The following is a 14,370-nucleotide window of genomic DNA, read 5'->3' as shown; positions in this document are numbered from 1 at the left end:
CTCCTGTTTATGCCAGGGTTTAAGGCACAAGAGAAGGATGCTCAGGGACGCTCTGGGCTTACATAGAGGATCTGTACACTGGGCTTTGAAGCACCTCCCAAAACAGGGGGGGCACTGGAGAGCTGTGCAGGATTAACCTGCTGGCAGGCAAAGCACTGGGATCTGCTTTTGAGGAACAGCACAAAATCCAGTTGTGCCTCTTGAACAAAACTCTATGTACACAGGAGCACGAAATGGAGACAGAAAGGCCAGGATCTACCATAAAACAACCATGAGTGGTCTTCCAGCCTCCAGCAAACGTCCATGAATTGCCATAGTAACAACTGCAACACCCCAGGAATGGAAGCCAGCAGAGCAGTAGAACTGGCTTGTACAGGAGCTCTTTTTCTTGTTTACCTGTCCATCCCCCTGTCTGGTGTCACAATACAGCCTGGTAGCACAGCCTGCTTTACACTGCAACTTGCTTGTGATGGTCCTCAAAAAAGGTGTCACCAGGGAGAACTCACAGCACAACCCCCACTTGTCAGCAAGCTGTCCTGATTCAGCCAGCCTGACTGACACACTGGAGATCAAGGCTCCCGAAAGCACCACATCCTGAGGCTTCCCACTTTTAACAGTGTTTTATTTAAAGAACCCAGCAATGGCAGGACTCTTCACTACATAGTCAATCAGCACTGCTCCCCCAGACTCAGGAATTCTCCCCTGGGAAGAACACTCACGACATCCCAGATCACTCATCAGATATACCCGAAGTTAATGCATCAGTGGTACTTTGAGATACCTTCAGCTTTTAGCAATCCTTCCCTACCCACTTCCCTGTGCATTTCCTGGTTTCTTTCCCAGGACACAGAACTGCAATCCAAGGGTTGTGCCCAGCACTAACCGGGCCGCAAGCCCAGGGACTGCACTTTATTCCATTGACACTCACCCGTTTGTTGCCTCTGGCAAGTGACTTTCTTTCTGTCCTGCTGCTTCCTGCCTGCCTGCAGAATTCCAAACTTCTCTGGGAAGTGATCTGAGACTCAGCCAGGCAAAGGGCTTAGAACTACTATGGACTGGGAGCACTACCTGCTGTATCTGTTAACATTTGGTATTTTGGTATTGAAAGGCCATTGCTAAGGTGAAATGAGGCAAGTGTCACATTAACATTTGCCCGAGGAAGCTGAGTTCTGCCCTGGGCTGGTCTGAAGAGGCAGAGCACTGTAAGAAAGAGCAGCAGCGAGAAGGCAGAGCAAAGCTCTGGTGCCTACACACTCTCAGGTGAACTTCATGGGCAAGCATAAAACTCAGTTCCCCTTCAAGCTCTGCAAGCCAGTTATGGTTACTCTGAAGATGTTCTTGTATATAAGCTCCTCTTTCCTACAGAAAAGGATGGTACCACATTCCAACAGGCTGACTATTCCAACTACAGAGCCAGAATCCCAGACTGGTTGGGGCTGGAAGGGAGCTCTAAAAATCACCTTTTTCCACCCCTTGCCATGGGCAGGGACACCTCCCACTGTCCCAGGCTGCTCCAAGCCCCAATGTCCAACCTGGCCTTGGGCACTGCCAGGGATCCAGGGGCAGCCACAGCTGCTCTGGGCACCCTGTGCCAGGGCCTGCCCACCCTGCCATGGAACAATTCCTGCCCAATATCCCATCCAGCCCTGCCCTCTGTGATTCTGTAGCTGTGTCCCCAACCTGGGACATGTGCACTGAATACAACCCACTGAACACACCCCTCTCCACACCCTGGCACAGTGCAAACACCTGCTCAGGTGAGAGGAGCTGCTGCCTCAGCCGTGTCCCTGCCCCCACAGGGCCCTAGACCCCCTCTTGCCCCTGGCTTTATTCAGCGACCTGTCCCAATGCCAAGAATGTCCTATGGAATGTGAACAGCAGGAGGGAGGCTGTTTGTTCAGTTTGTTACTCTCCTAAACATGACTGGAATTCCCGTGGAGAATGAGAGCACAGACGCAGCCCAACACCTTCCTTGAGGACTTCTCAGAGTCTGGAGCAAACCACATAGGCACATGAGCATCTCAGAAAAGACCTGCAAATTCTTCTGTGGGAACAGTCAATTCCCCAGATGACAAACTAGCCACACTTGTCTAGGAAAAGATATCAAATAGACTGTTTTTTCAAAATGACCCTCTTCTCTTCCTCGTCCTTGCCAGTCAAAGTTGGTAGCAGTCAGACAAGTCTCTTTAACACATTAGCACTGTGGGTTGCATTGTTTTCTTCTCTCTCATGTGGAAATTCTGGTCTTGGACCCTGAGCCAAGGCTAGAAAAGGAGCTCCCAAAGCCATGCAGCCGTGTCCCTGTGAGCACATCCCCCCTCAGAACCACAGAGCTGTCGCTCTTCAAGAATGGGTCCAAAAAAATAAACGGAGTGCCAGAGACACCATCTACTGACTATAAACCCCAAAGGCTGAAAATAACCAACTAAATGCAACAATTTTTCCTCAAGGGAGTCTTCAAAGTGCTTTCCCAGCTGGAAAGTCTAAACACCACTGTCTCCTCTTTAGTCAGGCCGTGAGCAAACAACAGATCTCAGCTGAGTCCCAGCTGGCCCCCCTGCTCCCTTCCTCCCAGGAAGGAAAAAGGCCAGGATGGGCCTTCCCCCAGCAGCCCCTGTGACCACAGCCCCTCAGAGCTGAAGGCAAGGGCACGTTCCAGCACACCCTCACCTACCAGTCAGTCCCTCGTCCTCCCCACAGCCCACTCTCGCTCTCACACCCAAACTTTGCTTCCCAAAACAGAGCTGATTGCTCATGGGCAGCCCAGGGAGCACAGCACAGAACTGAACTACAGCCCTGTGCTCTGCACAGGCACCAGCTGAGGTGTCACCTGGCACACAAGGCTGCCTTCACCTGCACTTTCTGGGTGACCACTGGTGGCTGTGAGTAACACTTGGCTCCAGCAAGTGACCATGGAGAAAATCTGATCAGCTTTTCGAATCCTGTAGCTTGTGATGTGAACTAATGTAGTATAATGTAGTTATGTGAACTAATCCAGGGCCCCACTGCTGATCAAGGGACTCCTCACTCACAGGTTCAGGATGGATGCAATCCATGCCCCAAAGAGAAGCACAGGAGAGAAAACAACACCTTCCTGTATCCCTTAAATACTGAGAAATTTTGGGAGAGGGCAGCAAACCATGCCTGCAGAGACCATGAATGTAGAGGTTCCCAATGAGATAGAAATAGCAGAGGAAGATTGGAACAATGCAGACATCTGTAAAAGAGAGGGTGTAAACAGCCAGATTAGGTCACAGAGGAACAGCAATGTAGCAGTGGGCAAAGCAAAAATAGCAGGAAAGGAAAGATAAATAAAAAATTCTTTAAATATATGAGAAGCAAACAGACTGACAAGGAGACAAGAGAGCCATTGAGTGGAAAAACAAGAACAGACGTGTAGAAGCAACGAGGGTAGGCCAGGGATTTAATCCAGCCTCAGAGAGGAAGGCACAGGGAGCAAAGAAGAGAGCTGAGTTGTTTCCCTGCAGCACAAGAAGGGAAGAGGAAGATGACTTTGTCAAAAAATTACAACCATGTGCACTTAGGCACAGCAGCACGGGCCCAGCAGTCTCACATGCACTCTGCAGTGCAGGTGACACGTCCAGGCTGTCCCTCCAGCAGGGCACGGCCACGGTGGATCCTTCTTCCCCTTTCCCTACCTCACCACTCACCATCTCCCCATTCTGGTGGCTTGGTTTGCCTCAACCTCTTTCAGCTATATGAGACTGTTTTGGGATATGAGTGTGGCAGGTAAAAAAGGGGTCAGTAATTCCTGCAGAGGGGATGAGGCTGGACTCTGAATGAAGATGGAAGCAGTTCCTGCCTCCCCTACTGCTCCCTGCTCCATCTCCAGTGCTACCACAGCGACTTCTTGGAAGCCTGGTGTAGGGAACAGCAGCTTTTTACTGTTCTGTCCCAGACTTCTGCCCATGATGTTCCCTTCTCCCCCTCTCTCCACGACCCAGACACCACAGAAGAGGCATTTACATCCACAGAAATCCTTCTATAGCTCCAGCAACAGCGAGTCTGCCCACACAGCAAAGGTGTGAGCCCTCATGTCTTTTTTCTCTCTTCACACCTCACTCTGCCCTATCTTTTCCAGCCAAAAAAAGTTCCCACAACAGGTGGGAAGGGGAGAAGTTCACTTAGAGAAAAAAAAGTATCTCTCTGCACAAGGTGGTTCCCAAGCTCTGGCTGAAGTACCCAATACCCACCCAGGATGCACACAGCCTAGACCAGAACCCAGCAGTGCCTGGCAGCGAAATTCAGAGCAAGGCAGCCAGGAGATGAGACTGGAAAGCCTCAATGTAAGTAAAACACCAACAGGCAGCTGAGCAATGAAAGAGAGACAGCAAAGGAGGTGACAGGAGCTTGGGAAAGAGTTTCCTTGCCCTTTACAGAGCTGGACTCAACTGCAGAGCCCACCTCCTCCTGTGAGTAGTACACTGTGTGTACACACTGATGTGGGATGGCTGCTTGCTACTGAGATGTTTCAGCTCAGGGCTGAGGATCTCCATTCCCCACCTGCAGTGAAGTCAGTCCTGCTTCCTTTTGCGACAGAAAGCCAAGACCCCCCCTATGCTAATGCCAATTGTTCACCTATCACAGAACACGGTGAAGAAAGAGTTCAGAAGGGGTGGTCTGGTTGTACTTTTTTTCTTTACTATTTATCTAACATTTCTATACCCACCCAGGGTAAGTTTGGTGCTTCCAAGCTGCCGTCTGCAACCACCAATGTTGGAAACTTACCTTTGCAGTGGGAATCATGGCTCTCACCTAACACACAGCAAAACCCAGGTGGGCAGAGACCTCAGGAGATCTCTGATCTGACCTCTGCTCAAAGCTGAGCCTGCTCCGAGCTCGGTCCTGGTTACTTGGGACTTAACGCAGGCTGGTCTTGTAAACCCCAAGGATGCAGGACACAGCTCTCTGGACAGCCTGCTCCACAGCAGGAGGGAGCGCTTTTCCTTCAACGCAGCCTCAACCTCCCTTCTCTCCACTTCATGCCCATTATCTCTCAGCTCTCCTGTCACCGGGGACTGCGCGGCTCCATCTTCCCACTCACCCCTCACAGGGCTCACGAGTCTGTCTCCAGCTCCCTCTGGTGCCATCTCTTCCACTGCTGCCCCGGCCCTCTCTCCTCAGCCCTGGGCCGGCTCTGGCTCTCCCTCCCCGGGGCTGGGGCACACCCCCAAACTACAGCTTAGGGTTTAAAAACCATACATCTAGACACCGCTAGGGAGGCTGGCAGTGCCCTACCCCTCCCCCGCAAAGAACGCAGGGGGAGCTCCGTTCACAGTCCCCTCACAGCGCAGCGCCCGGGGCACCGCGCTCCCCTCACGGCAGCGGGACAGCGACAACCGTCCGAGCTGCTGGGCCGTGAGGGGCGCGCCCCGAGAGACGCCCGGGCCGTGCCCGCGGCCCCGCCGTGCCGTCAGGGACCCCGAGCCGTGCCCGCCCGCTCCGCCCCGCCGCCTCCCGCCGCCCCCCGCCGCCTCCCGCCATCTCCGCGCCGGGGCCGCCCCCTGCCGGGCGCCTGCGGTACGGCCCCACCGCGGCCCCGGCCCCGGCCCCGGCCCCGGCCCCAGCCTCGTCGGGCTCTCGGGGAGCTCGGCCCCCGCCCGGCCCGGCCCCTCGCGCCCCGCTGTACTTACTGCCTTGTGAGGCTCCTTCCCCTGAGGCAGCTTCGGTGTCTGCAAAGAGAAAGAGCAGCGCTTAGATCCGCCGGCCGCGCTGCCCCGGCCCCCACCGCCGCCTCGCTCGCTTCCTCTCCGCGCTGTGCCCGGCCCGCCCGGCCCCTCGCGGGACCTGAGGGCTCACCGGGGCTGCGAGGCCGGACATGGCCCACAGGGGCTGGTGGCTAAAGAGAGCTGCCCACGGTCATATAATGGTGTGTGCTGGAAGGAACATTAAAGTCCATCCCATTCCATCCCTGCCATGGGCTATCCCAAGCTGCCCCAATGTCCAACCTGGCCTTGGGCACTGCCAGGGATCCAGGGGCAGCCACAGCTGCTCTGGGCACCCTGTGCCAGGGCCTGCCCACCCTGCCAGGGAACAATTCCTGCCCAATATCCCATCCAGCCCTGCCCTCTGGCAGTGGGAGCCATTCCCTGTGTCCTGTCACTCCATGCCTTGTCCCCAGTCCCTCTCCAGCTCTCCTGGAGCCCCTTCAGGCCCTGCCAGGGGCTCTGAGCTCTCCCTGGATCCTTCTCCTCTCCAGGTGTGCACCCCCAGCTCTCCCAGCCTGGCTCCAGAGCAGAGGGGCTCCAGCCCTTGGAGCAGCTCCGTGGGCTCCTCTGGACTCATTTAACAGCAAGCGCTGTGAACCCAGGAAAGTGAGCAGTGAACAGCACACCCGGCTCAGCTCCCCTGGGATTTGGCACAGCCGGCTCTACCACCGTGCCTGCCCTCCACAGGCAGCGATGGCAAAGCCTCCACAAGAGATGGGCCACAGGAATTCCCCCAGGGGGATTCTCTCCTGATCCTACTGAAGGCAGATGGAGAAGGGAGAAAAAGCTCCCTCCACAGTCGTGTGTGGGACTGCAAGAAGCACAGAGCAGAGATCGTGTTCAAGCCCTAAATGAATGCAACAGGCAAAGCTGCGAGCTGGAAAACAAACCCCAAAGTTACAAGTCAAGGATCATAAACGATTAGGATTTTCAGGCCAGTCTGAAGTGTTTCATATTCATCCTAAATTACATATACTGTATGTCACATTATCTAATAATGTAACTGTGTTGCAAAATATTCCGTATGTCTGTTGGAATGATGCTTGCACTACGCTGGAAACCACAGCTGCAGAATAGTACAGCGTTTTTGAATTTAAAATTTTCAACCTTAAGTAATGAGCACTGTTTGCATTTAATTTCCTTATTTCTTAAAAATAATAAAAACAAATGATTGTGAGTTTGGGAGTCTGTACCATTTCTACTTGATTAACCTGCCTGATTAGATCATTTTTCTAGGCAACGGTATTAATTTGGCACAACTTCATAAACTCAGGGGCCAGATCAGAAACCCTCAGTATCAGACGCAGAACCTTAACAGCTTTGCTGTTAAGGATTTTTCCACAGCTGCTACTTTTTTGAATTCCCACCCATCATTCAAGGAAAAGCAGCTATGGCACAATAGATTTATGCAAAATACTGTCCTGGTGTTCACAAGCAATGGCATAAGCAAACCATAAAAGATATGCACTGTTTAAATAGCTTAGAAAGTACTTTAGTCAAATTTAACAAGAATCAGGCAACACACAAAATTTGAGGAACAGCCATTTCTGAACTGCGTCAAGAAATGTTGTTACTCTTAGTCATAAGACAAAGTATTCATGAATTTAAAACGACCAATTAAAAATCCCCTTACAGCCCACTCTATATCACCTTTGAGGTCAGACCAAGTAATTACAGTTGTGAAACAAAAGATGAATTTCTGAGAAAGTTGCAAAAGTCAGTAAGAATAGGGAGGTGGGCAGGGAAGCTGGAAAATGGGTCAGTTAACTCTTGTGTCCCAAGAAACTTTCTGTATCTCATATGAGTATCTGCCTGCAGACTGGGAGATGTGCATGGGAAAATGGATCTTGGGATGCAGGGCAGAGGGCAAAGGATCTCTCCAAAAATCATCTGGTATTTTCAGTAACAAATAAACAAATGAATCCTAACTTTCTACAGTTCAGGAACACCATCTCTTCTCAGGAATGGTTATATCTCTATTAGTTTTCTACTCCTCACCTCAAAATCCTTTCAGTGACAGAACTACTTTAACTCAGACTCCAAAAAATGTGCACTTTGGAAAAAAGCATTTTTCCATATTCACCATTTGAATGAGTCATCTTCCTTTTCATATTTTTTGAATTGAGCAGAACCCATTCTTGGAAAACATTAATCTGAAACTTGAAAAGCTTTGAGAAGTTTTTTAACAACTGGTGAAACTCGAAACTTTGCCTGAAGAATCCAGCCCCACTCAGAGGATCCAGGATCTGTTGTGGTGAGGGCAGCCTAGCCCTCAGCTGGCACAGCCCTGTGGGGAGGACATGGAGAACTGATGGTCTTGGGGAGAGGCAATGCAACAACTTATAATGTAAATAAATAAAAATGAAAAACAACTTGAGCAAAATCATCAGTCAACCCAGAAAAGCTTATCTGGAAACAGAGAACTTCCACCAATTCTTGGGCTAGAGGCAATATATCCTGCGAGGGTTAAACTCGAGCCTTGCTATTTTCTTTCTTTGCTTTTGGAAGAATTCTGCTTTGGGTACAAATCTCCCTTGCTTGGCCTCAGCCCAGAGGTTTATAAATTTGCTGTTTGAAAGTCTAATAAAGCAATTTCAGCCCTTTTTTTGGGAGTTATCTAAAAGCAAAATAATTTTCCTGACTCAAAACATGCAGATGCTTTGTTGCTCATGTTGCTTAAACACGACCCAACCATACAAAGCAGAACTTTCTAGCTGACTAACTCCTGAAGGCAATCCAAACCTTTTAATGACCTGAAAAACCCCACACAGCTAAAATAAAAGCACCAGAAGCAAAACATGTCTAAGCCCCGGGTTGTGTGTAGGTGAAGTGGTAACATTTGGGCCAGAGCCTTCCATCGGCACCGGGAACGTGCAGCCACTCTGCTCCAGCTGGACTGCAGCACGAGAAAGGAGCTGGGATCCTGCAGGGCTGCATGACAGCCCACAAAGGAGCCTTTCAGCTCCACAACACAACTTTTTTTTTTTTTTTATTTGTCAGTCTTGGGGAGGCGAAGGGGAAGGAACACAACCTTTTCCTTTCTTCCTTGATGAAACATAGTGGGGAAATTTCTTACCTACGTTTCTGGTTCTTTGCAGAACCCTTACACAGGGATTTCCGTGCCTGGATCTCGGCTTTCAGCAAAAGCAGAATGGGAACTTGTCCCTATGAGGCAGCACATCCTGAGCAGAGCTGCCTCAGCCCTTCTGCCAACTGCCAGAGCAGTCGCTCCCTGAAATTCTCCAGCCAGTGGTCTGCACCACAGGGAAGGCTCAGTAAACTAAGAAAATGCCCTGTTTTATAATATAAACTCCCCTGCTTCTGAAAGCAGACAAGAAATGAAGTCAGCCTGAAGAACACGGGTCACCTCCAATGCAGCTTGTCTGCCACAGAGAGCTGGAGTGGAGGCAGGTGCAGCTATAAAAGAAAAATCCAGAAAATTTCTCAAAAAAATGCCCATTGCAAAGAAAAATGTAATGTTGCCAGGCCAAAACTCTTCATGTGGAACTGAACAGCTCAAAGGATGAGAAGACATTAAGTTCTGCAGAGGGCAAAACAAGCAGTGGATAAGGATGGATGAGCAGAGAGCATGACAGACCTTCCCCCTGCTGTAAGGCCCAGGTGGGCTCTGGACACAAAAACCAGCTCAGAAATAACCCTGGTCCAAAGCAAGGACAACTCGAGGCCCCCAAACCTTGCATTTTGTGCCACTGAGTGGTGGTGACAGATGGGCTGGTGACACAGATGTTTTGTTCTGCCCCAAAGATTCAAAGCAGATCAGCACCAGTTTCTCTGCTCTCCCCTGGCCTGAACCTTTTCTATCTCCTGCTCTGTCATCTGCAGCACCACCCCAGGGCTTGGCCAAGGCCCGTAAGTGACACAGGAACCACACAGACAAGCAGAGAACAGAGACCTGGGATGGGTGTATCCTTCAGCAAATCCCAACCAGCAGCTACTGCTCCTGGAATGACCAAAAATCCTGAAGAGAAGAAAGGGGCCTCCGTTTGTTCTAGCTTCTCTGATGCTGGTGAGTCTCCCAGGATCTGTCCAGCTTTGGGAGAGGCAAATGTTACGTGGCCAGACCTTGGGAAAACCGTGGCTAGCACCCAGAAAATCCATCCTGCAAAGAGGGAATCCAGGTCCTGCCATTGCAGTCTGGCTCCTCCCTTGCCCAGCCAGAAAGAAAGGACTGAAGGATTCAGGATTCGAGTTTCTGGCAGCTGAGAACTGCACTGACTGGGCTAAGGGAGCTCACATTGCCGTGCTTTGAGGAAAGCAGCCCTGGGAGAGCTGGCTGCCAGTGCCTGGCACTGGATCTGAGACATGGACCGGAGATCACAGGGAGAACAGTAACGTGCAAGGTGACACCCTCAGTGCAGTGATCCCACCACATTATCCCACCTTTGTCACCCCGAGACAGTACCAGCCCCTTCTCCTCTATGAAGCCTTGGGGCAATAAAAGCATCTTTCACAAAAATCCCCTTCACTCCTGCAGTCTTTTGCCATCCCAGCACCATTCCTGGTCCAGTCCATGCACAGCTTACACTGGATAATATCACACAGGGCTTTCCTCCAAAGAATGCTTCCTTCTTTTTTCCTGTCCACCCTTAACCTTTCACTGCAGGTTATTCCTCTGCAGCCAGGCATACTCTGCCCAGTGCCTCAGCTCCCTGGGAGAATCCCACTGCCAGAGCTGCATCATGTTTGCAGCTTCATTTCTTGCTGAAGAGGGTAGATGAATAAGTAACTCATTTGTATCTTTATTGTCTTAAGGCAATTTGAATGCACTTTAAATGCATTAAAACCAACACTTTCTAAGTATCACAGATCTAAATTCTGCTTCTCCAGCACTGATGTGAGAATTAGTGATAAATTTCTACATTCAGAATTTTGAAAATTTCCATCTTCTGCAACTACACATGACAAAGACCTGGGAAGCAAAAGGTAAAGTCATGTCTCCACTGAGTTCATGTCAAAACTATGGACATCAAATGTACAGGTCTGTGCTGATATATGCACCCATATAATTTATTGCTTAATTTCATTATCAAAATTTATATAAATATAAATTAATCAGATCACACACTAGGAGGTGACCTCGTACTAACAGAGCTCCTAAAATTCTAGCTGAATTAAAGATCCCATAGTTCTTGGGGAAAAGAAGTAAAATAAAAGCAATCCTTGTCCCACATTTAAATACTACAATTATTATTGAAAAAATATTGCAATGCTGTGATGTAATGGCAAAGCATATCCCTGTTATTTTAGGGATTTTTTTTCCTTAAGCTGCAGAGTGAAGCTACTTGAAGCTACATTTAAAGGACTTTAAGGAATTTTGCTGGTATTTAGAAAAGAAATACCAGCATGGAAAAACAATTCTGTGTATCCAGAGGCACAGAAGCAGCTCTGTCATATTAAACGGCACACAAGGAATATGAAAACATGCAATTAAGGATGTGTTATGAGACTGTGATAAACTCTGAGCAGTTACTTCTCAGCTGTGCATGTGTTAACTTTCAAGAGTTTGAGCATTTAGAACGTACTATTAGCCTTCATTGTTCTTGGATTTTCAACCACTGGTTACACCTGAGGAGCTAAAGCAGATTCTCCTGCCAGCCTGGCACAGTGACTCCAGTGCTCATCTCAGGGAACAGGAAACAAACACAGAGAAAGGCTCAGGAGGAGCTGCTTTCCAGTCCCTGCTGTTCTGCTATTTCAGAGCTCCAAATCCTGCAAACTATACTTTGATTGTATAAACCACCTCAAACTTTCACATTTCTGCAATTAAGCAACATTGGATTGTTCAGTCTTAGAGAAAACTCAGACAAAGCCACTCCTGACCAAGCACGAGACCTTTCATGCACACAGTGCATTTGGGAAGTGACCTGAGCTGACAGCAGGGGCACAGGGGCAGCTCAAGGAACATTTTGATTTGAACATAAAAACACAGCAGTCACAATGCCCATATCTGATTTATATCCTCCCAGGCTGACTTCTCTGGGATGGATGGAACTCCCAGCCAGGCAGGAGCTCAGAGCACGTCAGGGAGATGCCACCACAGTGCTGGCACTGGGACCTGCCAGGTGAAACTCTGTGATCTGAGCTGCTCCTGCACACAGTGATGCCCTCAGAGCCCTGGGCAGTAAATATTGCCCCGAACACAGGAGCTGCTCCTGACCTGGGGAGAAATATTGCTGGAATAAAGAGCCACAAAACTGAGACAGCTCCAAAGTTTATCACTGGGCCCCTCTCAATGGGACACCCCAGAGAAGAATTACTGATGACCAGGGAAGCAGCAGAGCAGCCTTCAAGACCTTCCTGAAAATAGACATAAAATCACAGAATGTCCTGGAAGGGACCCACAGGGATCACTCAGGTGTCCAATTCCTGTCCCTGCCCAGATCCCCCAACAATCCCAGCCTGTCCATCCCTGGCAGCGCTGTCCAAACGCTCCTGGAGCTCTGGCAGCCTCGGGGCCGTGCCCATTCCCTGGGGAGCCTGGGCAGTGCCCAGCACCCTCTGGGGGAAGAACCTTGCCCTGATCTCCAGCCTGAGCCTGCTCTGGGCCTGTGTTATCCCAGGATTCCCAAGATTGCAGCAGGACTGAGATACCTCTGTGTGCTCGCACATGGGTCTGGAAACAGTTGTAATACTTGTATTTCTTCCCACATATTCCACACTCGTAAGACCCTGAAAAACAAGAGAGAGAAGCACACATGACCATGAGAGATCAGGAAAAACAGCCTGCACACTGGTCCATAAACTGCGGGCAAAAGGGTGCACTTTGCAGCAAAGTAATTTCTGGAAGGTTCATGGAGATAAATGCAAGAAATCACTACCCCAGAAACTATTCTTTCTTTCAGCCCTATTTAAGATTCCTTGGTATATTACCCTGAACTTTCATTTTCAGTGTATCTTTTTAACTTTGCTAACGTGAAAGGGCCACTCTCAAAATAGCCTGACTTATAATTTTATAATAATGACTAATGTTTCCTATGGACAGAAATAACCTTGAATTACTTTTCAGTAAGTTCCTAGTAGCTGGGAAAAAATCCTTTTCAACTGAAAAAAGAAGGCAATATGTTATGCGGAGGCCAGGAGTTTTCAAAATTTCTCAAGAAATGCACAATGTACAAATTTCCCAAGAAACCCACAGAGATTTGGTAAATATCCACCCAGTGGAAACCAAATAGATACAAATAGAACTTTTTCCCTTTTTAAGGAAAAGCACATGACCACAGTAGTCCCTCTTCTCAATTTGTGTCTCTAATTCCAGAAAATACACATCTGCAAAGAGTCATTTGAAATGAAACCAGAGGAACAGAGCTGGGAGAACCATTTATAATGATGAAGTTATGCCATGAATTTAGACTCTTCTGTTATTGAACAGGCAGACAGAAATTTCCTTATATTTGTTACTTAAGTTGATTCAATCTCTTTTTTTCCTACTTCACTTTGTTGCACAGGCTATAAATTCACTTTCCAGGCTCTTATTTGCACTGCATTTCGTAACTGTCCACCAGAGCTGTGGAACTGGGATCCCCTTGGTGCTCTTTCAGAGGGTGAGAGCATGACTTGAATAAAGAGGAGGTGGGAGAAAGAAGGGCTGAATTAATTTGGTATGAATGCAGAATTTCATTTCCATGTGCCTTTCCTCACACAACCTTGAAACAATCTTTTCCTGACCATGCAAAACAGCAAAACTCAGTGAGGAGCCACAAGTGAGAACAAAAATATCGACACACTTCCAGATAAACCTTCCCAAACAACATTTCACAGCAATACTCACCTGGAGCTAGTCAAAGTGAGCTCTTGCCAGAAACAAACCCGGGGAGCTCTCTGAACACACTATGCCCACGGTCCTTTTTCCCCTTCTCATGTCCCATTCTTACAGCTTGGGAAGAAAATCCCCCCCCTTCAGAGTGTGAGAGCCCTGAATTCTCTGCCCATCACTGATGGCACCACTTGGGGCTGTCTCCTGAGCTGGGGAGGCTCCTTGGTCACTGATGCTGAGAGAGGTCATTTGCCACACTCTGATACACCAGAGTATCCAGCTGAAAAAATACTCACATATTCTGATAGCACATGCACTTAGCTGTGTCTGATCTGAGCATTTTTATTATCATAGCTCACTTATTTTATGTAGATACACATCTGTGGGACAGTCACTCCACACAGGCTGCCTGAGTGAAACCCGGGATATCAGCAGGTCAGCAGCATTTGCCAGTCCTCATTCCCATGCTCAAGGACTAATTATTTTCACCACCAACCTCCAGAATTATTTTCTGAAAACTCTCGGAGCTGGAGCCCCAAAGCAGTAGACAAGAGCACTCACCATCCCCTGGGCCCTGCAAACAGGAGCCCTGAGCACAGCTGAGGTTCAGCTGAACCAACAGAATGATGTGACTGATGCCCACCCACACCCCACCAGTGCTGGCTGCACATGGAGCACTGGGAAGAGTTGGAATGAGTCCAGAGGAGGCCACTGAGTTAATTACAGGGCTGGAGCCCCTCTGCCCTGGAGCCAGGCTGGGAGAGTTCACCCGGAGAAGAGTAGCTCCAGGGAGAGCTCAGAGCCCCTGCCAGGGCCTAAAGGGGCTCCAGGAGAGCTGGAGAGGGACTGGGGACAAGGGATGGAGGG

The 14,370-nt window shown here is 49.3% G+C and overlaps 1 protein-coding gene across 1 annotated transcript in view; it reads right to left on the bottom strand.

The window, feature by feature from the left end:
• Positions 1–14,370, bottom strand: part of ZNF618 (zinc finger protein 618) — a 148,470-nt gene that overhangs the window by 51,021 nt on the left and 83,079 nt on the right. The window contains exons 5-6 of the mRNA XM_088177679.1: positions 12,342–12,419; positions 5,655–5,693 (exon numbers count right to left, since the gene is read on the bottom strand). Coding sequence (XP_088033805.1) covers positions 5,655–5,693; positions 12,342–12,419 — 117 coding nt within the window. The remainder of the gene's footprint in view (positions 1–5,654; positions 5,694–12,341; positions 12,420–14,370) is intronic.

The sequence above is a fragment of the Sturnus vulgaris genome, chromosome 22 (assembly GCF_052056855.1).
Source record: "Sturnus vulgaris isolate bStuVul1 chromosome 22, bStuVul1.hap1, whole genome shotgun sequence".
Lineage (NCBI taxonomy): Eukaryota > Metazoa > Chordata > Aves > Passeriformes > Sturnidae > Sturnus > Sturnus vulgaris.
Note: the sequence above shows the minus strand (reverse complement) of the source record. Positions and strands in the feature narration are given on the sequence as shown.